The sequence below is a fragment of the Micromys minutus genome (assembly GCF_963924665.1).
Source record: "Micromys minutus genome assembly, chromosome: X".
Taxonomy (NCBI): Eukaryota; Metazoa; Chordata; class Mammalia; order Rodentia; family Muridae; genus Micromys; species Micromys minutus.
This window is the reverse complement of record NC_137970.1, coordinates 78,223,516-78,249,076: the sequence shown is the minus strand read 5'-3', so window position 1 is coordinate 78,249,076 and position 25,561 is coordinate 78,223,516. Positions and strand designations below refer to the sequence as shown.

Here is a 25,561-nt window from a genome sequence, read left to right as displayed (position 1 = left end):
TGAAATAATGATACTGTAAATCTAGTCAATACCTAGCTGAGCTGTATAATGTTCAATGGTTAATTTCATGTCATACAGACATTACCTTAAAATGTTAAATAAAATCTGTAACTGGTTTACCAAGACCTTCTTGATTAGGGGTCATGGACAGTCAAATGAGTAGCTTCCTTAGGTCATCTATGCTAACCTAATTCCTTGTTAAAACTCATATAGATGTCAAAATGATGACCATCGAAATTCAGTATGTCTAACTGAAATATTATTATATGATTTTTCCTAACTTGTCACATTTTATACCTAGTAATAATATCCAGTATTCAGTTTTTCAGACATGGATGCTATTCCTTGGTTCTTTGGTATCTTCTGTCAGTTTGGAATTACCTTCTTATCCTTCTCCATATTTCACATGTAACTAGTCTTTTATGAATCAACATGTCACATCCTCAAGTTGACTTCATTTTTATTCTTTTGATACTTGATATCTTGAATATATATCCTTTATTTTTCTTTCCTCTTTTTTCTCTTCTGTCTTTCTCTTTATTTCTTTCATTTCCCCTTCTCTCTCTCTCTCTCTCTCTCTCTCTCTCTCTCTCTCTCTCTCTCTCTCTCTCTCTCTCTCTCTCAGCAGAGACCCATGTAGCCCTAGATGACTTTTAACACACTATGTAGTGAAAGACCACATTGAACTGCCAATCCTCCTGCCTCCAACTCCTGGGATTACAGACTTACATGACTGCCCATTTCTTCTAATTTTGGCCATGGGTTTAGGACCCAGAATTTTGTGCATGTAAAGTAAACATTCTACTAACTTCCAGCTCCCTAGGTTTTTTTTTTCTGAAATGGGCTTTTGATGTCTTTAGATTTGCTATCCTTCTTGAGGGTCCTGTGTGCTTGGATTACAGATACCTATTTTAGCATTATGCTCCCACATATCTCTTAATGTACCTACAAGACTTAAATACTTGCTTATTTTCTACTTAGAAATAGAATCCATATGCGTTTTGTTCTTGACTGTGCTCTTAGTAGCCAGAAAAGTTCAAAGTCTATAAGAGGATCTTAGAACATTTTTTTTTTGTTGTTGAAAAAACTATACAAGTGAGAGTATTAGCTTGGTTTTCACTGAGGCAGAAGAATGGAAATATCATTGGAAACCTGAAAATATCCAAGAGTGATTTCAGCTGCCTTAGAATTCTTTTTTAAAAATTTAGCCACAAAGAACACTGTCTGAAAGCCTCAATCATTTATCTCTTCCCCAAACCTAACGTCTCTGCTTTTTGTTCACAGCTTCTCCATTTGAGAAAGGTTCATGATTATTTGTTCTGGCAAAAGTACTTCCTGTGGATGTTCTTAATGTAAAATACAGCATTCTGAGATCATGGGATCTACACTGAACAAATTTGTTCCCTACTTATATCTGCTGCCATGGATCAATTGTTCTGAAGATTTGGACATCTTTTTGTGACCCGATTTTCTCCAAAAAAAAGACAACTCCCTCATCCCTAGAGCCCTTGGAAGTCTCTAGAAGCTTTAGTGAGGCAGATGAGTCCGCCAACTTCAGCACTCTGCCAGTTTCCATCCTGTACATATTTTAACCCTCAGGGTAGAGCAAATGCCTGGAGATATTCTTTCATAACATTTGCTTGGCAAGAAATATAGAAAAAATGATAGCAGCCAAGGGTCACAGTTTCTACATTCTGAAAGATTATCCTTAAGCATAGTGTGCTTTTATTTTTGCAGAGTAAAAAGTTCATTGCATTGTAACAATTTCTCTTTTTACCAATGCAACATTTTGTTTTTGTTTAGCTGTTGTGAATATATACGTATATATACATACATATATATATATATATATATATATATATATATATATATTCGTTGCTTCATTTGGCACTGTAAAATTATATAATGTATTTCTCCACTTTCTATTCATTTCTCTAACTATGTTCTATTCTCACCATCTAAAGGAGGTACTTTTCATTTGAGCGGCAACTAACCCTTAATGCCTCTACTCATAGAAGGGTTTCTGGATGTACATAAGTACTTTGGATTGTTACTTAAACAACATCATATCCAGCACTTTTTCTAGGAAATATGTACATCTTCCCTCGAAAAACCTATCATTGATTTTACCAAGATTTCCAAAGTGGTCTTAGAATGTGTTCAGAATCATGATTTTGTAGCTGTTTTAGAGGAGTCATCGGAAGGATAGTAATGTGAGCATCTCTGATCTGGAGAAATCTTTCTACTCATGATATTTATCTTTTTAAGGGAATCTTACTGAAGTGCCACTCCATTTTTTCTAGTTTGCTTTGCAATTGAATAAACCATCACACCTTCGAATTGACTTTCTTTATTCAAACTCCTGGAACTTACAGAGTCCTAGACGAGCTGTTTCAAGTCACATAAAAATCACTAGTTGTAGCTCCTAAAGGAGAAAACAGCAAAGGAACTGTTGCTGGACTTATAAATCTTTTTCAAATATTTGAGGTCCAGCTGTTATTTGGAGGTTGATGAAGAAAATGTTCCAGCATATTAATATCTGTGAATTTATATGTGTAAACCTGTGTACATTTCTTTATCAATCTGCATTTATTCAGCACTCCAAGATGATTTACACCCTCCTAGTCCCTGAAAACCCGAGGACAGAGTGTTACACATACTCCCAATTATTTATGCATAAAAATATGAGGTTTGGCTATTGGACCCACTGACATAGCTAAGCATTTTTGGCCTCCTCACAAGGTAAAGAGTGGAGATGTGGCGGTTTGTGGACTTACATTCCATAGTCTGCACTGGTCTGTGGGGGAAGTGAAGAGCGGGGGAGAAAAAGAGCTCCTTCAACTTCTCAGGCTGCTCTCTGAGAAACAGCTTCATGTGTTGAGGCACAACATCAGAACTGGGCTGCAGTCAGGTTTTGTCAGCTTGGAGCTCTCATTTCTGCCCTTAAGCCATTCCCTTTCCAAACACTGCTCCCTATACATATGCCAGTTTTGGCTTAGTGGGGACTTAGTTCCATATGAAGAAGTGCTTATATTTCCCACTTGGCATTCTTGTATCTATGGTCACCATTCATTTAGACCCAACAGACTTTCTGTTTTCCTATATTTTATTCCTTGTCTGGTCTTAGTGAAATCAGGAGCCATGACTTAGACGTTGGTTTTTCTGCATGTCTAGAAAAATGCTCAGTATATTATATTCAGTATCTACTTACTTCTTTCCCATTAATTTGTGATTTCAGTCCTTTTGTGACTTTAAATGTATCTATTTTCATGGAATTAAGTGGTTGGATATTCACTTAATGGAAAGAAACCCAAAACCAAAGAATGAAGATAATTAATCAGATGTATCTTAGGTTTGCTAAATTAAACCATTCTCTGCTTAGTGGTAGCTAACTCAGTTTGGTCCTACTTAGATTGTGTAAGACTCTAGTTAGATGGGACAAGTCCCAAAGCTATCAAACATTACTTTTATTCACACCAGAATGGCAGATGTCACTTTTGATAGGTAGTACACTAAAATTTAAGCATAGGAATACAGTTTCTAAAATTGTGTCACATGGTAAAGACAATGTTGTAAGTCCAAGTTAATTTAATGGCATGCATGTATGTTTTACAGAAGGACAATTTGTGTTTATACTTCTTTCCATAAGTCATATGTCTCAAATAGTTTATTGGCCATATTTAAGAACATAAATTTTATGGAAGCATGCATCCAAGTTTGTTTTGTTTACTTCTGTGTCCTTATGATCTAAACAATGTTTCCAAAAAGGCACTCAACACTTTGAAAGTACAGAAAAACAGTTGAGAGTTTGCTGACTGGGGACTATGTACTAGCAAAACAGTATGTTTCTAAAAATGCAAATAAAATGTTCAGACTAGAATAGTTTTTAATATCTATCTATAAGTATGCAATAACACCCAAAAATGAAAAATTAATCAGAAACTTATTCTAAAGCATACAGGAAACGGGCATACCCACATTATTTGGTTTTGGAAACAGTATCATTGCTTGAAAAGCAAATGTGCATTACATAAACTTAAAAATTGGAGACATGATAAGTCTATATTAAAAATGGAAGTGAATAAGAGTCGTAGTGTGGTCAAAGTGAAGAAAAAAGGTTAGGTAAAGTTGAACTAGACCATGGCCTTGAAGAATGAGTTTCATATAACTTTGTAGTTAACCGGGGATATTTCAGGAAGAAACGTAGTATATACACATGGATAGGGTAAACAATGAGTTTATTCTGGTTAGGAGAATTTAAACACATTTGCAGAATTGGGACAAATAACAGTTGTCAAATTGAAGCATCCATGTAGTAGCAAAAAATGTTTATTTAGAACAAGTGTGGTCATAACTGTCTAGTAGGGGTTCCTGGAATATAATTAAATCAACATATGTCTTAAATAGTAAATATTTATATTTATAACTGATAGAAAATGGGATGGGGGAGAAGAAATGGGAGTAGATGGGAGATGCTAAAATAGAGAAAAATGAAGTTAAGTAAAAGGATTAATCTGATAATGATGGAGAGAATTTGTTAGAAGTCAAGGCAGCTAGTTTAACAATATGAGCATATAATAACTGGACTTTAATCAAGGGTCTGATTTAGAAATATTCCTTGATATTGACTCTTTAAAAGTCACAAACTGGAAATAGTTTTTGCATTCTTCCCATGTCTAAGAGTTTGCTGCAACAGAATTTACCACGTTTTCAAGCAGCACATTCTGTTTATGGGTAGTCTATATCCTTAGACAGGACTCTCTGATCCTGAGCCTAAATTTGCCTCTTCATGTGTTCTACTTATTACCCTGATTCTCCCACAGGGACTACACTGAATAAATCTAATTTTGTTTCCATGTCATATTCTGGCTAAATGTCTTCTTTTTAAGGAACAGCAAAACTTTCCAGTTCCTCCCTTTCATGGCAGAATTTCAGAAACTTCATCATCTGCTCCATCTTTTCTGACATCTTTCTATACTGAAGTGGTTCTTATAAGAATGTGGCACTCAGATATAAGCACAACTCTCCAGGTATCATCTGTCTGCTGTTGAGTGACTTTCTTAGACCAGGGATTTTACTTGTATTACTGACTTCTAGGCCCAAGTTTGCTTTCTAAGCATCTACATCATACTGTTGACTCATCTCAACTTGTGATTGCCTAAAAGCCACAACTATGCAGTGGCATATTGACCTACTGAACTTTCTCTTTATATCTTTAGCCTTTCAAACCTGTTGGGATATTCGTGAGTGAAAATTTAGGGAGTTTGGCAGATTGAAAAAAAAAAGCTTATTTATTTCCTTAAAATATCCAGGATTGTTTGTACTGGGGAGACGGGAGAGGACTGAGGAAAAGTTACCATTCACTCATTAAGAATTATTGTGAGATCTTTTTTCTTATTGTAAACTTTGAATCACGTTCTAATTTGAAGAAGAACGCCAGCTGATATAAAGTAGTAGTTGAAATAAAGATTACACTAATGTTTTCAAGGAAAGGACATGCATGACTAAATTTAATGAATAGACATGACTGGTAATTAGGGGAATTCTTCCTTGCATACATTTCATGGTTAAAATCCCTTAAAACAGTCCTTGCCATGTCCAGTGTTGGAGATTAATTGGCTGAGCTAACTTTTCCCCCATGCAGTATCAGATAACAAGTTTACAACCTCTGTTGTGTGTAAACCTCTTTGCTAAGCACTTTATATGCTCATTTTTCTTGAATATTTGTTATTATAGCCACATTCCTCTCTATTTTACCACGGAAGAAACTACAGTACTTTATGTAATTTGTTGGTACTGAAATAACCAGTAAATTCAAATCTAGAATTTATATATAGAAATTCTGGTTCTAGACTTGTACTGATAGTTCTTTTCAGAGGCAAATACATATCCTAATCATAATATTGTAACTTACATAACTGATACGACATGTAAAATATCTTCCATCACTAATGGTTAAAAGTCAGCCTGGAAATTTTAGTGATAACTTACTTCAAAATTTAAAAAAAAGGAATATCTATCTGTCTGTCTGTCTGTCTATCTATCTATTTTAGAATGTTTATCTTGCATATATATGATCCTATGCTTAATCCCTAATATCCCCTATGAAAAGAGATGGAATATTTTCAACTTATTTTGGGTAGAAAGTATAAGTTTTTTAAAAAGTTAAGATCCCATAATCTTAGTTTATCTTCTCTCCTTAAAGGTAGTGTTGGAGTTTACAATGAGAAAATTTCCCATTTGATTCAGGGCTCTATGAAGTTAGTGTTTCTGGTGTAACACTGAGTATATCTCAAGTGGGTGCATGTGATATAAAGAAATTGGAAAATATTTGACATTTCCTATAGTGGTCAGACATTAGGAAAGACACACATTTATTTAATTTTTTTGAGGTGCTAATGATGGAACCCAGAACCCTGTCCATGCCCAGCAAATGATCTGCCACCGAACTCCATATCCGAATCCTGTGTGAATGTTTTCAGAATCTTGTCTTTGAATTGTTAAGAGTTGATTAGGATAATGAAATGATTATGGTCAATCAGGAACTCTTGAGTCTAGTTTTGGCTCTGTCACTAATTAGTTCTTTAATATTGGACATGTGACAACATTTTCTCCATCATTAAAAAATAGTATTAAATGGCCTTCCAGGTTCCTTCCAACTTAAAACATCCCATGTCTTAAGAGATTAAAAGGGACCAATGTTGGAGAAATAGAGACAAAAGGTTTCAATAATTTTCATGAATGAAGGAAGCATGCAAAGCTTTGGCTTCATCATTTTTAATCAACATTGGGTTGTGGCTAAAATAGAAAAGCAAAGAGGAAGATCAATGACCCTCGTCCTCCACAGTGTGGCTCAGAACTCGGTTTACACACATTAAAGGACAGGAAAGAAAACGATTTCTCCAACCAATAAAACTCATTTCATGTGAGCTGGCATTCGTGCAAAATAAATGAGATGAGTAGTTTACAGTATATCTCTCATACTAATCTGGCTTGTCTTAAAGCATTGCGTTTTTTAAACAATTTTTTTTTTACTGCCTGGTCTATGGCTTTGTGGTTCTATCATGCTCGAGGAAAACTGCTGACAACTTGTTTTCAGTTTCCACTGGCAGCATTAATGTTTTTAAATTGAAATGATAAATGGTTGGGTATGGTGCAATGCTTCTGCTTTGCATTCTATAGAGATATTCTACATTTCTTTTTATGTACACATTCTTATTTCCAATAAATTTCCATTGTGTCAGGATATAATGAATATCATGTAGTAACCAAAAGCAATGAATAATCATATTGATTTTGATACAAATTCTTTCTGAAATGATACATTCTACCTTAGGCTTTTTTTATAATGTGTGTATACAATGAGGAGTGCAGGAAAACATGTTTCAGCTTTTATTTTAACTGGAGAAACTCTAGAATATCTTCTTCTTTAGGTTTTTTGAAGTACCAGAGATTTATTGACTTGTGGTTTCTCTATACACATTGTCAAAGACACTGCTAGAGACCTGGAGGCACCTCAATCTGAATGTAACTTGACTGGCTATGTGCTTGTGAAATCGAGTATTAGCTGAGGATCATACCAAGGCTCAAAACCTGAACTTAGTTTTTCAGTGTCTTATCTGAGCCTTTCTACCAACTTTTAAAACTTTTAAAACTTTATGTCATCACCACATGACAAATAAATTCTTTCAGAAACCAAACTCTATTGTGTATGTGTGTGTATTATATATAATATTTTTTTAACCTGCTGGGAAAGATGGGGCAATTCACAAAAGACAATTATTCACGATGAATTGTACTGTTTAAATTAGAATATTACCGTAGAATTCAAAGCACAGTGATGCTTATTTACCTTGGGAACTTTTATAACTCTTTATTTTGTCCAAATAACTCTCACTTTTATACTTAGTGTATTCCTTGCAGTGTCACATGTGATCAATGTCTTCTTGTGTTAATCAATTAGAATTTTCTTCACTACTTCTTTATACTTTACTAAAACTTACCATCAGTTCATCCATAGTAGTATGGTTCTGTATTCCGGAATTCATTGGTCACTTGAGCAAGTCATTTCATCTCTGGACCTATTTTTTCATGAATGAAATAGAAAGGTTGAAATTGATGGGCCTTGAAGTTTTGTTCTTTTCTGGAAATGTGTGAGTCCTTAGTGTGGCCCTTTGTCAATGTCTTTCTTTTCTTTATACAGAAGTTCAGTAGAATCTACAGGGTAGACTGTGGTAGTTCAGTCATAATTTAACTTAGGGGAAATTATACTGGGACACTAATGAAAGGCAGTGTGGCTATTTCTTCATGAGTTTTGATTATCTTCAACTCACATTTCAAAGATGGCAACCTTCATTGCTCATGCTTAGACTTACGTCTACGTGGTTTATTCAAGGCAAAAAAACCAAAAATCTTAAATTGTAATTTCATAAACAGAAGAAACATTTCTATTTCTTGGCATATATATTTAGTTGAAGACAGACACTTTTACAAAATAAGCACCATTCTGGGAGATTTCTTCAGAAAATGTGCCTTTCCTGTTGGTAACACCTAAGTTACCCTTTCCTAGATGGTTCAGTATAATCAACTCTTCTAGTATATTTTCTCACGGTAACAACCATTGTGTCTCATAAAGGCTAGGTGTGGACCAGATTATCATTTTTTTAATGAGACAAATCTCATCTTATCTGGATCATTATAAAAAGATTGTTAATAAACATTTGAGCATCTTATAATTCTGTAATTAACAAAAAACCAGCTTGAGTTTTAACTGGGTTAAGGGAAGTATAAACTATGGTAGATTTTGACTTTGTTTTCTTTTGGCTTCTTTTTCTTTTAAAACAAAGAACAAAATGACAAATCCAAAATTGAGACATCTGGATGTTTCCCATCATGGGGCTTAAACATCTGCATTTTTTCACTTCTCATCCAGATGTTTTGGGCTTATGTAAACTTAGCTAAAGTAAAGCAGAATATCAAACAATCATCTGGGGACTTTGATTAACATGGACAGCAAATCTGAATAATCCATGTTCTGGGAGTCCTGTTTTTTGTCTAGCTCAGAACACATTACTAATGAGGTCAAGGTTACTGTAGGCTTGTTCTTTCTATGGGCCAGCTAGCTCTGATCTGTTCCATGACCACAGAATGTACCTTTTGCCTAGCCAGCTATCTGGAAAATGGCTGTCCTTTGTAATCCAGGCAGTCACACACAAAACCAAATACACTGTCTTTTACAATAGAGAAGTACAATAAAAATGCACGTTTCATTGTTGTTGATTTTGGTGTGTGTGTGTGTGTGTGTGTGTGTGTGTGTGTGGTGTGTGTAGTAGGTGGCTGTGCCATGTCTGTATAGAATAATAATTATAGTGGTAACAGCAATATAATACTTATGCTGTTCAAAGTAGTGTTCTAAGCACTTTGCCTTCAATTTTCTCAATACCAGTCTATATGTGTTTATTTTTTAAATTACGAAATGGGATAGAAATGCTAAGGAATTTTCCCTAGCTGAAAATAGACGAAACAGCTCTGGTTTCTAGGTGTTTTCATTCAACTTCTCTATCAAGATGGTGAAAAATTCTTGGCTTATTTACTGGTTGGAAAATTCTTTGAAGAGAATAGAAACTGAGGTATTTCTACATACTAAATTCTGGTGGGTCTCACCCTGTGCCCAGTAAATGAGGCTAATCTAATCCTTATTCTTCCACCTAGAATAATAATTATAGGTATAAAAGTAACCTTTGGAAAAAATAAGTTTTTGTTGGCAATGTGTGGGCATATAAAGTATGTGTTTAGGGAAAGGGATGTTGTGGTCAGGAGCAATAAGCTATATTGGGTGGCCTCATAGAACGAAACTGTCTGAATCTTTTGAGGAATAATGATTTGTGTAACTGGCAGAATCTTTAAGAATCTTTGATCTCCAACCACAAATATAGTTAGAATCGTAAAACCCTAGTTCCAAACAGGATGTAGAGAGATAATCGTGAGCATTTCCTCTCTTCTGTTAAATTGTAAAGCTACTGACCTAAAGATAATGTCTCTTATTTTGTAATGGTCTTTACAGAAGCTCCCAGATTTCCTTTTCCATTTAAACAACAATGTTGTATGCCCTATTTTGGGTACTGGGACTGTAGCCAGGAATGAGATGAGAAGACTGATCTTCAGAAACTCATTTCTTTTTGTTTTAGGTTTACATCTAACATTTCTATTCTCTCCATGTCTCTCTGTCTCTGTATCTGTGTCTGCCTCTCCGCTCATTTGCTCTCTCATTCCAATTCTGTGTAGTTGCCAGTGTAGAGGGGTGGGGGGATCCTATGAGAGCTGCTCTTCTGCTTCTAGCATGTGGTTTCGAGGACTCTAACTCAGGTAGTCAGCTTGGCAGCAAGTAGTTTTACACACTGAGCCATCTTGCTGGTCATGACTTAATCATTTCAGTGCTTTCATGTCAAGGTCCCAATTCTTTATTTTAAAATGAGATGTGGAATTTAAATAGAAGCAGACAGTGGTACTTGAGAACAAAATTCAATCCTTTTCTTCCTTTTGAACTTGGAATTACAAGCAAAGTGAGTGTACTTGTTTCCAAGCCAGATGTAAGAAGCACTTCACTAGTTCAGAGAATGTGTCTCTGTCTTTCAAATGCTTCATAGGGTATTACGGTAGCAGTTGTGCCTAGCGCTGTGCTGGCTCCTGACCCTGGTAGTGTCAGAATGCTCAGTTTAAAGCATGGGTTAAACACTCCCCGAATTCCTTTGATCCGACTACTGTTTTTGATCATTGAACTGTTTAGGTTTTCTTTCCACTTCCACTTTTTGCATCACTATATCCTGCCTAGTTCTTCTTCTCAGTCTGCCCCTTGCTGAGGTTTAAGGTCACCACTTATCTCTAGCTCACATTTCAACTGGACTGTGAGAATAATCTCGTAAATGGCTTCCCAGCCTCCATTCCCATCCCCTTCCTGATTCTCCCTAAATCTCAGGCTCTCAGATGGATGCTTTAGCATTCCTCCCAGTCTTGTTCAGATTTCCGTTCCTGCTATGACTTGAGTAGAACTTGCTCGTTCTTCCCTCAGTATTCACATGTGCTATGCTATATATTTGGGAAATTTCTCTTTTCTTCAATGCTTTCTTCGGGCCAAACCTAACTCTTGCCCAAGTCAGTACAGAATCCACTGCCCTTATTGCACATGCAAATACTAATTTCCCAATACTGAAAGGTTGCATTACATACACTGGTTTCTTCACGAATGTGGGGTATAAAATATCTGATAACAAGGATCATGACTTTTAAAAATTCCTACTGCATGTGAAGCACTGGCCAGTGTACATCAGGTACTCAATAAATTTCTCGATTGGCCATAGCACTGAGGAAAATATAGTTTGGAAAATAGCAATAAGCGTATAGAAAAAAAAAAACGTAGGTGGTTGTACCTAATTTTACTAGTTCTGTTGACCCAGTAATTGAGTGGAGTAATAAATATTCTTCAGAAATTGCTTGTGGCTGACTTCAGTTCTTTTAAAAGGCAGCTTCAATATGATAAGTGTTTGGAGTGAATCACTAGGCTTATCAAACTGTTTTATACATTTATCAGAAAGCCTTAGTACTCAAAGCTGTGACCTTGCATCAGGTATCTCTCAACAGAACTGCATGAATAATGGAGGAAACAGTGCCTGACTATTCTCAAAATTAACTTCACTCTCCCAAAAAAAATGTAACATTGATTTGGAGTGCTCATTTTTTAGATGATCACTATCCGATAATTTTCCATTTTAACTTTGAACATTACCTTACCTTGAGAAATAAATACAAGGTGCATGAAGATTTACACTTGGAATTTTCAGGGTATTTCCTTCGGTCATTATTTTATTTTATTTGGAAAACATGTTGTATAAAAGTGAACTAGTCCCCCCTCCCCCAGTCTCTGTCTTTGTTTCTCTGTCTCTGTCTCTCTGTCTCTCTGTCTCTCTGTCTCTCTCTCTCTCTGTGTGTGTGTGTGTGAGTATGTGTATGTATGTGTGTGTGTGTTTGTGTGTGTGTGTGTGTGTGTGTGTGTATGTGTGTGCTTGGTATGAATGTTTGCAAGTCTACATGCTGGAACAGGATGTTCAGTGTCTTCTCCAATTTTCTGTTTTGAGACAGGCTCTTATAGAAGCAAAACTCATCTCTCAGCTAGGCTTTATGACCAGCTGTCTCCCAGTATCTTTATCTCTCTACAGTCCAATGATGGGCCTGCATATGTATATCCTTTTATACAAGAGCTGACGATTTGAACTCAAGTCTTATACTTACAGAACACAAAGCTACCCAACCTCCAAACTGAAGCCATTTTCTCAAGCTGTCTATTAGTTTATTTAAAAATAAAATATCAAAATAAAGCAAAGGTTTTTACTTGTAAGCCATATAAATACCACCCTTGTCAGACATGCCTTCTCATTTGTGTTAGAATTTTTCTTTTTGAAAAATAATTTAATTTGTATTTTATGTGCATTGATATTTTGCCTGCATGTATGTCTGTGTGACAGTGTTGGACCCTGGGGTTACACACAATTGTGAGCTACCATGTGGGTGCTTGGAAGTGAACCCAGATATTCCGGAAGAGCAGTCAGTGCTCTTAACCACCAAGTCATCTCTCCAGCTCCAGAACTTTCTTCTCTTTGTTCTAACAGTTTTCTAACCAATGTCGTTGCAATCATTTGATTGCTATTCATTTTCATCTCAGCTCCTTCTGAACTCTCTTCACAACTGAACTGCTCTCACTTCCCCTGCATCTTTCTAACAGTGTTAAACCACACAATATCAACCTTTCATCCACAAACTGAAACATCCACTTTTTACATAACATTGCTCTGGATTCAAGTCTTACTAGAAATTTGATGGTGTCTCTTTGTCATAGTTTTGAATGAATTCTCAGAAGTAGGAATGATCCGGCTCTAATTCAACTGAGGCTTAGAAGTAGTGGTGAATGACATAACAGTTTTAGAAAACACACAGCTACATTGCTATCGATCTGATTAGACCAGGAACCATGTTTATCAACCCATCCAGAAGTCATATTTTGCTAAATTAAATGGACAAACATGTTGTCCCTATCATATCCTTGAACAGTGTTTATTCACAATGGAATGTTTCAATTTCTACATGTCTATCATTTTTTTATTATGTTTCCATTTGGTTTTCAGTATGTTTCACCTTTAAAATTTAGTGGGTCCTAAAGATCCATCTCATATGCAGCCACCAAACCCAGTCACTATTGCTGATGCCAAGAAGTGCCTGCTGACAGGAGCCTGGTATAGATGTCACATCAGGGGCTCTGCTATTGCATGAAAAATACAGATGAGGATGCTTGTAGCCAACCATTGGCTGAGTACAGGGACCCCAATGGAGGAGTTAGAGAAAGGACTGAAGGATCTGAAGAAGTTTGCAACCCTATAGGAAGAACAACGTTATCAACCAACCAGACCCCCAGAGCTCCCAGGGACTAAACCACAAACCAAAGAGTACACATTGAGGGACCCATGGCTCCAGCTGCATATATAGCAGAGGATGACATTGTCTGGAAACAATAGGAGGAGAAGCCCTTAGTCCTGTGGAGACTCTTCCTCAGTGTAGGTGAATAACAGGGTGTTGAGTTGGGAGTGGGTGGGTAGAAGGGGAGTGTCCTCAAAGAAGCCGGTGGGGGGTGGCTATGGGAGGGAGGGACAGGGAAAGGGGATAACATTTGAAATGTAAATACATAAACTATTCAATAAACAATAAGATATAATTCAGTGGGTAAATGTGTGTTTGCATGCAATCACTTAATAATAAATTTGTTTTGAGTGTGTAAGGACTAGTTGTAACCATGCTTTCCTGGATTTCCAAAATCCAGTGAAAAGTTGAAAGGGAAAAGTCTCAATGTAAAAGCAACTGACAGCAAACATTGTATTCTAGATGAAATATGTATTATCCCCTTATGGGGCATATCTCTTTAAAAAAACTCAGATGAAAATTCAATTTTGAATTGCCATCTAGAAATAAATTTTTATAGATAGTGTACACATTAGTTCCTGAAAATGGGAGAAAAGGTTTCTTGTCAAGTTCCCCAGTACAAGTGTGAATGCTGTGTTTCTGAGTACCTACAAGCAGTGAAGGGACACATTGTGGCCAGCCAACTCAAATTGCTACCCACGTTTAATCATTGTAAATAAAGGAAGTAGAGAGGCCCATGTTATATTTTCAGAACTGGCATGCTCAATACAGAACTATTAGTTTAAAAATATGACTGAACATTCTATTTGAATTCATCTAGATTTCTGTGAAAAATAAAATATTAAAAAGTACAATTGTTCACTTAAAACATGTACCGCTCATTTCATGCAGATTATTAATTTAGTCATTACACATAGCATTAAGGAACACCCAGAGTAAATACAACTTATAACACTCATAAAACACTTTAGCATTAATAGAGTTTCATTTTGAAATACCTATAGTTTTTACCGAAGTTTTCATTCTTGGTGGGGAAAAAAATACATCTACAAAATACCCACATATGTTGAACAGGACTTTTCAAAGGAGCAACTGATGTCTCTCTGCGAAATAAACATGTATCACTGTGAAACTTCCACAAAGATTTGGACCCCAAATGGATTTTCTGAATAGATAAGATGTAAAAAAGCAACAGAGAAACAGGTAATTTCACAGCACTGATAGATTACTGGGGAGCAACTGTGAAAAACAATTAGAGACAAATTGTCAAAGCATATTTTCTCATATTTGATACTACTTTTGGGTCTCACAATCACAAGGGATAAGCAAAGTCTTAATTTTTTACACATTGTATACACTGTCCTTTATAATTGTACAAGGATTTTCTGTAAGAACCATTTGTACAGTTTCTGAATCAAGTTTGATAAGCAGTTAAACAGATGATCCTCCCAACCCCCAGTATAAGAGTGGAAGAGGACACCAAATTAATTGTAAGTGACAAAAAGTCATGATCCACAATGAATCCTAGAGGAGGGATACATTCCTTACAGCCATCAGGAGATATGTTATTCACAACGATGTGCTGACATAGTGCAGTCCCAGTCTCTGTATGAAGAGGAACAAGCTTAGTCTATTGAATATTTTCTTTGAAGCACCAGGAATAGAGATACTTCTCCAGGAGCCATGCACATGTACTGGAACATATTCATTGTATGTACATAGTAGTCTTTTTCACAACTACGTTGCAAATGAGAAAGTCTACAGTCATTGTTCTACCACTAGTAAACTCAAATCACTTAGCTCTACATTTCTGAATAGTGTCATTACTTCTCTTTAATTGCAGACATTTGCAGTCAATATATTTTTAAGCTCAACTTGCAATGAAGCTGAAAAACAAGTAGGACAATGCCCACGTCTTCACATGAATCTTAGAGAAGTTGGCAAGGGTGTTTGGGGGAAAAAAATCGAATTTAAATGTGAATGTTTAAAGAGACAATAAATTGTGCACTTTAAGATGCATTTTTAAAATTGCAAAATGTTTTTTGTAATGATATAGAAAGTCATAAGGTTTACCAAAAATCATTTTTAAAGAGCATAGAGCTGTCTATTCATTTGATTAAGAAATGCATATAGTCTACCTACCTACCAGTTTGGCTACAGTTGATGTGCTTGTCTATCTGAACTAAAAGCTGTTTGTTACAAGCTGTTGGTTTACCCAGGAGTTGTCCATTATGTTGAAGAAGATGTAATGTTTCAATCCTTTTCTCAGCTGATCTTCCTGGACAGTCTTCCAATTGGCTGCCTCAATCTGTTTTGTTCCTGTACAATTCCCAGATGCTTTTAGTTACTTTATAGAGTTCTCTTTTCACTCAAACCTTGATTCAAAATTTTCAAATTCAGTGAAACTTTTAAATTTTCTTTCTTTCTTTCATTCATTCTTTCTTTTATATTAAAAAAAAAAAAAAAAAAAACACTGTTTAAATGTTAAACTCCCAAATATGGGCAGACTGTATGGTGCCATAAAACCTATGTGAAAAGGACACAATTCATTTTTTTTCCCAGGGAAAATCAAATCTATACACTGTGACAAGCTGTCACACTACAAAAGCAAGATCTTTTATTCTCCTACTATTCTATAAATGTAAATAAAAATATTTAAGTACAAACATGGTTGTTGTGCCTTTTTCTTCACATTTTTCAGCACCTCAATGTTTCTAGGTATAATTTATTCTCAGTATAGCAGAAATTTCATATTCTCATATAGTTGTTCTGAGGAATTGAAATTTTTTTCCCACTACCAAATATCACTTGTGAAACTGAGCTCTTTGGATGATAATGGTAGTAGGGGATTGTTCCTTGAAAGTTCCTTGGTCTCTTTTAAGGAATTATTGAGGGGTAGTTGTCCATTGAGTAGTGTTAGTGGCAAGTTACAGTAAGTGTGGTGGTTGCCTAAGGATGGTACTGACATGGTGTTGGTTGGCATCTCATGTTTGTATCCTCTGCAACAGTGCCTCATTTGCATTGAATCCGAATGGTGGAACTCAGGGAGATCAGCTTGTGATGGCACCATTGTGGCTGAGGTACTTGTCATGGCAATTGAAGGTATAGGCTGAAGTTCTCCAAAAAGCCCTTGTTCTGCAGAGTCCAGAACATGGCAGTGGGATAGCATTTCTTTTTTCTTGATGGGCATCTCATATACTAAGTGCTTCCAAAATTTAGAATTTAATTTGCTGCTTTTGGGTCCCTTCCACTTGATCAGTGACAGAAGTTTGATGCTGTGCTTTAGTGATTCCACTTCCTGGCAATTCACCTTCCCTTTTAATTCTGTACACTCAATCAAAATCACTTTGATTTCTCCACTGACTAGCATGTTATGGAGTCTGCTTTCCAGTTCGAAAATACTCCATCCCCGTCTGAGAATATAGTCCGGAGTTAGCACGATAATAAGTCTTCTGCTTTGCTCAACACATCTTGTGAGATCTTCAATATATGCTATAAATCACAGAAAGAGAGAAGAGTAAAACAGACATTGTCTTTAAAGCATTAGGCTTGCATTCTAGACCCAGGCTTTAACTAAAGTCCATTATATTTTCTCTCTTGCACTGCATTTTCAGAAAGACCATTTCTGCAACAGTTAAGAAATTATAAACAATTGGTTCAATCCTTTTCATGGCCTTATCATTACTTACAGTGTACTGATGACACACATTTTTGCTTCTTCAGACTTTAGGTGTAGTTCAGCACTTTTGGTTTAACCACTTAACTCAAGGTAAACTTCCAGACTAGTTATCTAGGACTCTTAAGTGAACAAGTAATCAACCAGCTGATGAAAGGTGAACAAAAACGTTTAATAAATAAATTGTTCTTTTTCTTTTGAGTTTGGTGTGTTTCTTGCTTCCTTTCTGTGTTTCCTCTTGATCATTTTTAGCTAACAAATAATAATGGTACACAGGACCCCTATTTCAGCTGCTAAAATATTATGGATGCCATGTGTATGTGATACCAACATGAGAGGCGTGGTGGGGATTTTCTTTTAGAACCACAGTTACCTGATTTATCAGAATACCTTTTGTCATTTGCAGCTTTAGGTCATTAACATTGTCCTTCAAACTAATAGATAGGGAAGTGATTTGTGCTCATGAATTAAGTAGGAATTTTCTACTGCTTTAAGAATGAAAAATGAAGGGTGGGATTACCAGTGGGTTTAGAAGTGGTATACAATGCCTGAAAAAGAGAAGAAGAAGGCAAGATACTTAGAAATAAATTACTTTGTGTTATAATTCTGAAAGTGAGGTGACTGTGTTATGGCTTTCTTCTTGATAGGACAAACTCAATTACCTCTAGATTTGTTTATCCCATATGATAATCCTTTAGAAATCACACTTCCCACAGTCTCATCTGCCATAAAGTAAAGCCCACATACACGTGTGTTGTTAATGAATGGAGACTTGGGCACAGGCCCTGCACCAGAACACAGTCTTTACTAGGCAGAGCTCAGGGCCTTGTCTAATGTACTAACATTTTAGCAGACACAGTGCTTACAGAAGCATAGCAACAGTTGCCACCTTGAATCTGGCCCAGGTTACTGATTGTTTTGAGAGGTCACATTCAGCACATAGTATGGGGACATCAAACAGCTTGTTACAAGCCATTTGAAAAGAGAAACTTATTCCACAGGTGCACATTTTCAGATGACCTTCTTTTTCCAGGATCATATTTTCACCACTTGGTAGTGCGAAAGCTTTCAAAAACAACAGTGAGCAACATCTTATGCACTCTGATAATAAACAACAGCATCAGTGACAACAAAATAAACCTTCAAGAAAGATACATGGAATTGCACTTTTAACAATTTCTTGTTGATTCTTTTTAAATGATTAATAATTGTTTAATTATTTAATAAATCAATTTCAGTATATTGTCATGCAGTAGGTACAATTGACAGTATCTTAGAGGATGAGGCTACTCACTAGGTTGGGATGACACTTCTCAATAATTTTAAGTGTTTTCTTTTATATCTTATCTATTCAGAGGGAAAAGTTGGCAATGAAATCTCCAAAAACACTATCCAGGGCAGTGGGGAGGTTTGTCACTGAGAGATTTGGTGAAACAAAATGGAAGGAAAGGTAGAAAGTTTCACTAGAGTGGAAAGATACTATCCCAATGTATCAACAGCTCTGACTCTTCATTGTCTTCTATCCTTTCTGCTCCAAAAAGGAAAGAAGTTATGTGGGAAGCTTCGTCATTAGAAGTTGGATCTGTAAGATACAGTAAAATAAACTATCATGCATTTTCCAATGAGTCTTTTCACCTTTTCTCCAAGATAAAAATGAAACGAAACACATCCAATGCTCAGAATCATGGTAGTGGTGCAAAAAACAAAAAAACAAACAAACAAAAAAAAAACCCAAAAACACAAGAAAAACAAGAAAAAGACACACACACACACACACACACACACACACAAGGACATACTTTTATCATGTGGATTACTCATTGTAATTTCATAGAAAGGTTTGTTTATAATTTCTTTTCCAAGTCTCAAATTTCACTAATAATCTTGTCTCCTCAAGTACAGCTCAGACTTTGAAATTTTCAAAAGTATTGTACAAACCTTTCCAGTAGTCATAGTAGATACACTCCCAAGACCAACACTATTTTTGGGGGGGGGGTGTCAGGCTATATTTTAAAGACACCCATAGAAGCAGAGATCTGGGGGAGTTGGGGGAGGATAGTAGATGTGATCAAATCTCATTGTGTGAATTTCTTAAAGAACTAGTTAAAACATAATTATTTAGAGCAGGAAAAAGATGCTTACAGATGTTTGTTATGGTTGGGGCAGGTGATCTAAGAAGGACAATGATGAACTCTGCAAAACTTCCTGTTACCTCAAGAGGAAACAGCCGTTGTCAGAAAGAAGAGACAGCAGAAGCCATAAAGATAATTTCCGTGACTCCACTTACGTTTCTCATAAAAGTGTCTTAAGTGCCCAGTCATTTTTTTTTTAAAGTAAACTCTCTCTATATTTCTGTATAAAGATAAATTGTCAGTCGTCAATTGATTTAATTGATGTATCATAGACTTCAGTTTTGATGGTCTCTTTCTAGGGTGGGGAAAGGAAGAGGAAAAGATTTTCCCCATTAGTGTGCTTTTCCCAGTTCACATAGCTATTAGGTTGTTTCCACATTTTATAGCTAAGCAGAATGTATTTACGGATTTAGGGGCATCTCAGAAACTTTTGCCCCCCAAAATAAATGTATTAGGACAGTTCTCACTCCGCTCAGCTGCACAGGGTGTGGATGTTGAAGTGAGCCTTGGAGAGAGGGAGTGAGTGCTCCCGGTCTCCTGCATACTACATTGGCTCTGCTTATCCTGGCAAAGCCTAGTGGAGAGTTGAGGCAAGCATCCAGATAATTCGGGCTGAAAACCTGCTGTGGCAGAAAAAAAATGGAATTATCCTGGTTTGCCCTATATATACATTAATCATATGCACTGGAGTTAGACAGTACATCAAAATTTTCCCTGAGTAGAAATAGTACAAGTGTCCCAAAGAAAACACAAGCCATTTGCTTGGACCTTGAATTCTGTGTTCCATTTCACTTGGTGAAAAAAGCAAGTGGAAGTTTTCAGATGTGAAGCCCACATTTCACTTCTTGGGACGGTGATCAGTGGCTGGGCAGCAACCTCAGTGTTTGAAAGGAGCTGGGGAGGTGCCGCTAAGAGCTGCCTGGCTCAGTGGAAAAGAAGGCACGCCTGTGCTCTTGCTCTCTCAGTCTGGCTCACTCTGTGTTTTTCTTCCTTCTCTTTCTCTCATTTACCTCTTTCGTTCACTTGCTCTGTCCAGTTCTTTCTTCTTCTTTTCTGCCTATTCTAGCATTTCCTCTCACCACCGAGTTTTCCTTTTTTTAATTTTTTTCACTACTTTCTTGTTCCTTTCTTTTATGTCCCCCCTTTCTCTTGGTTCCCTCTATACTTTTAGCCACTCTTTTTCCTTGGGAAAAAAGAAGACTCTAATGCTCTTGCCAAAAACAATGTATATAATGGTGAAGAAACAAACAGGGCATGGTCCCAATAATTTACATGTTAGTCTTTAGACAGGGAGTCCATGTCGGCTGGCTCTAAGTATGAAGCAAATGCTCAAGATAATTCACCCCTCCCCTCAGGGTGGTATATCTATATCTAATGACTGTGATTTAAAACTACATCTTCTAAACCCCATGGCCTGTTTTTGGGTGGTCCATGAACAAAGAGTAACACTTTTAACATTTTGGAAGTACTTTTTTTTTGGATGATGAATAAGATGAATAGGATGCAAGGGGGGAGCATATGTGATACACAAATCTTTAAATATTTACCAACTTGACCTTTATAGAGAAGATTTGCCACACCTGAATTATAGACCAGGCAGCGTGGTTAGGTTTGGATCACTTCCAAACAAATTAAGCAGAAACAGGTATCAAGTTATAACATTCCTGATCCAAAGCACAGTCTCCAACAGGCAGTCAGGTTTGCCCTGGTAGGCTGTGGTTTTGTGGGAGATATTTTAGAAGCCTTCAGAAAACGTATTTCAAAGCTTGTTAGCACAACATGATAAAGAAACATTTTTCAAAAAAAAAATCCCCACATCTTCAGGACTTATGAATCTTCACATCTTAGCAATGTGTGTGTGTGTATGTGTGTGTGTGTGTGTGTGTGTGTGTGTGTGTGTGTGTGTGTGTGTGTGTTGCCCCTTCAATAAAAGGTCAGAGTGTCATGTGTTTTTGCACCTTTTGGTTTAACCTAACTTCCGATGGCAGAGAAGAGAAAAGCAGGCTGTGATGATAATCTCCTTACTCTTGAGGCTATAGAAGCACAGACAGAATACAAGCAATTTGACCTATGCATGACACTCACAACTAGGCTAAGAAATAAAGCTTCAGTGGAATTTTGATAGAGGAACTTAAGTTAGGATAGGGAAAAATGCACCAATGTCATAAATGTGCCAATGTCATAAAGCATCTCTCTCTCTCTCTCTCTTTTTTTTTTTATCCAGGGATTGGCTGTTTGCAACACATTGTCTGTGTATGGGATGGTATACATCAATGAAAGTAACTTCCTAAAACCTTATTAAAAGTATGGTAAATTGGATTTAAAATCTCTTTCAGGAGTTTTATGAAAGAGAAATAAAGTGTACTTATTTATAGAAGTTTTTCTTTAGATTAAAGAAAAGTGATGAGAAAATCAATTATGTTTGTCTTAATAAAGCAAAGGGCACAATGAAAGGGGAAACAAATAAAATAGAAACAGGAAGAATAGCAGTCCTAATTAGCTGCATCAAGAGAGATATGCATGGCTTTGAAGACTACACTATCCTTAGTACTTCAAGGCTTTGGGTTGGTTATAGATGTAGAGAAACAAAACAACTCTATAGAGTATTTGGTGGTCAGCTTTCTGGGTACTGACCATGCGATTTTGCAAACTGATTAGTTTGGTATTTGTAAATCGCGTGCATTTGTACTTGCAGTTATATTCAAGTTATTATCAGAGTATATGGTATATTTTTAAGTTAGAAAGTCAAATATGTATTATGGTCTAGGCATAGAATAATTTGGTACTCTGCCAGATTCAGAGGATAGGACATGTATATAATTAAAGTCACAATTATGTGCACTATTATACAAAAGGATATCATTAGAGTGAGAGGGGATGCATCAAAGCATATAATACTCTATCAGTTTTTGGTGAACAGTAGTTAACTGATAAACATTAACAAGAGCATGTATAAAAATATACATTAATACATTAAGTTAAAAATCTATATGTTTCTCATATAACAAAGAAACATATTTTCACACCTATACACATAGGATGGAAAACTTTTCAGACCTTTGGCATACCAAGAGGCTTCTAGTGAGGTAATTTTTATTACCATTTAATTGAAAATATTATTTGGATTGTAGATGATTGTAAGAAATACTACCACAATTGTCATACAGGTTGACTGTATGTTGGGTGATGTGAAAGCTCTGGCATCTTGATTCCCCTTTGACAATTGTAGAATTCTGTCCTTTTTTGCTACAGAGATAGACTCTACCATGAGCCAGGTGCATGTGTATGATACTATATACTCATGTGCTTCCCATGTATGATACTATGTGCCCTACAAAATTTCCCCTTTCCTCACATTTCTCAAGTCCTTACCTAGATAAGTAGGGTTACAGTTTTGCAGAAGATAGTTCATTCTTGACTGGCAAGTGTAATAATGGTGTGACAAATGATTAGTGGAGAAATTGACATTTGACTTAGATGTACCATGAGTTTCTGTGTCAGGGAAAACTTTATTTTCTTACATGTCTGATTTTGGAGGCCTTATTTTTTGGTCGCGAGTTCTTCACACATGCTTTTGTGTTTCACCCATGGGGATTGTGTCTATATCCTGTTGTCTTTCATCTTTCCACATTTGAAAACAACACAGAGAAAGATACAGTGGAGCTTAACAGGGCTGCAGAATATCCACACTCTGTCTTCCTTCCATGTTCCTCTTGATTTCTAGTACTATGAATATGTAACTAATTCACGATAGTGTTACCTTACTAACTATGGAACAAAGCTATTACTCATTATAGAGATTTTTTTTTCGTATTTCCTTAAGTGTCAAAACTTTGTGCTGCTCATTTGATTAAAAAAAAGTCTGTGCCTTAAACTCTACATTTTCTGATTAAAATTCTTTACAATGGATTCCAACCTCTATCTCAAATGTTGATGAGAAAACTAGCCCTTTCGACTGTAGCAAAATCTGAGATGATTAAAATACAATTTCTCCTCTCGATAGTTTCTAGCATGAAGGAAATTGTCAAGACACCTAATTTTGTTCCAGGGGAGTAAATTTCAAGCAATGTTCTAAATTTCAGAGGTTGTACATGTCACCTCTGCCTCACAATTTTTAGGTCACAGACATTAGGTTGCCTGAAAAAGGAATTTTATTATTCCCCAAAGACAACTTACTTGAATTGTGTCCAATCTGTTCAGCGATTCTAGGGACCATTGGCAATGACTACTTACAGGGCCACGTACAAGAAATATTTTTGCATGCCTCACTTCAGAAGTCACTAGGGATCACCTGACAGCTGATGGATTCTCTAGTCATTTGTCATTTAATTGTCAGAACTATCACACGGCTAGTCCTAATCATTAAAAGACTAAAGATTAGGAAAGGTTAACACATATATGAAATAAGAGAAACGTTTCCTGTAAAAAGGGTGAGAGAGTGCTAGGATTCCTGAGTAAGGGATCCTCATAGAAACTTGGGCATGAAAACAAGTTAAAAAAATATATTGACATTTGAGATCAAATTTAGATATATAATTTCAAGGTGGCATGGTTCTTAAGTCATATGCATGATAAAATTTCCCCCCACTAGTGTCTTTCTCCTGCCATAATCATGCATAAACAGTTCATGTAGAGATCTTCCAAATCTTTCTATAAATCAAAGGGGGAAACTGGGAAGAATTAATTTTCTTTCTTCTTTAAGTTGCTACTCATACGATTACACTTTTGTTCAAAGCTACTGCTAGAATCAGCTTGAGTCTTAATTCTTAATAAAAATTTTTATTAAAGTATTAATAAAACATTTATTGTGATACACGTTTAAGAAACACACTTTCCTTCTTTTAAAGGTAAATTAGGACTATAGGATGGATTCTTCTGTTTTCTTTCTTTGTCTTAGAATGATGTTGTCTCTTTCCAACCATATGTCCTCGGCCTGATTCCATAAGTTTTTATAGTTTTATGCTTCATAATATGTGCAGAAACTCTGAGATAAGATGGGTTCAAAAGGCTAAATGGTACTCATCCAAAAATGTTCTCAATTTCAAGATCTCAATTGCACAGCTGGGTCCTGTTGGTCACATGTCAGCTTCAGAGCACATCTGTTCATTCCTCAAGGATCCACTAGGCCCCATGAACACAATGTGCTCTGTGTAGGGTACTTTACAGCACAAAACTCAGCAGCTGCAAGGGTGAGAAAATCTCTACTTCTCTAGTTTGTGTCTCTAGGCAGTTTGAGTAGGGTGTTTTTTATCTGGCTTTCTTTTGGTTGCTTGTCACTTCTGACATACAGATGCTTGTTGGCAACAAAGTTGCTTTCACTGTTCTCCAGACAGATGTTTCTAGTCTGGGAAGAAATAGACCAAACTTACTGGAAAGTACAAATTTCTGCCACATTTAGGCACCTAACCTGAGAAAACATAAAGAAGATCTTGGCCACTGGTTCAAGAATGGAAACAGTTATTGCCAGGAAAATAATGTCCCAAATCTGAAGACCTGGTCTCAGCATTTAGGGAAACATGTTTGTTTCAAATATTTTCATTTTTATGGTTTGTAGCAGCCATACAACAATTTTCCAATAGGCATGTGGTAAAAGAATATAGACAACAGCAATTCATCTGGAAGATCAACATCTTTCTATCTGAGATTTCTGAGTATTCTTAATGGGGAAAGGGGAGAAAAGGGGAGGGAGAGAGAACAAGAGAGACTGAGACTGAGATTCATGCACTTTTAAAATTATGGACGAGGGAAATATTTTGAGTTGATGGGCTTAAGTGGGGTATGGTGGGAAAGGCAGAACAATGACTGAAAATACATGAAAGGGTGTGACTGACATTTAAATTCATTTGATTCATAGAGAGTTACTGTAGATTAAGAAGGATCTTATGAAGTTTGCATTTATAGTACTCAAAGGTCTTGTTGCTAGTTTTGGAGGAAGGAATAGTCTTAGGTTAATGTGCATTAAATGAGATGTGATGGACAAAACCAGCTTACAATATCGTAACTAGCTCCTCCGTCCCCCAGGAATGTGTCTCTATTTATATAGCATAACCTGTTAAATATGTACCAATGGCTACAAATTCAGGCCACAGAAGCTTCTTTAATAACATGCATACACCAAGTCCAAAATGCTCTACTCTGTCATTCATGTGTAAATCAAGTATATTATTCATATACTTCATCGACTTCCTGAATGTGTGCTAAAAATGCCAAGGAAAAACTCGTTAATCGTAACATGGTGACTGCTCAGCTAGCACCAAAATGTTGATGGAAAAGAAAAATTGTCAAAGAG

General features: G+C 36.2%; 1 protein-coding gene across 1 annotated transcript in view; it reads right to left on the bottom strand.

The window, feature by feature from the left end:
• Nucleotides 1-16,258: 16,258 nt before the first annotated feature.
• The window catches only part of IL1RAPL2 (interleukin 1 receptor accessory protein like 2), a gene marked incomplete at both ends in the record, with an annotated part of 1,190,107 nt that continues 1,180,804 nt past the window's right edge, over nucleotides 16,259-25,561 (bottom strand). Inside the window, one exon of the mRNA XM_080910286.1 lies at nucleotides 16,259-16,956. Coding sequence (XP_080766412.1) covers nucleotides 16,259-16,956 — 698 coding nt within the window. The remainder of the gene's footprint in view (nucleotides 16,957-25,561) is intronic.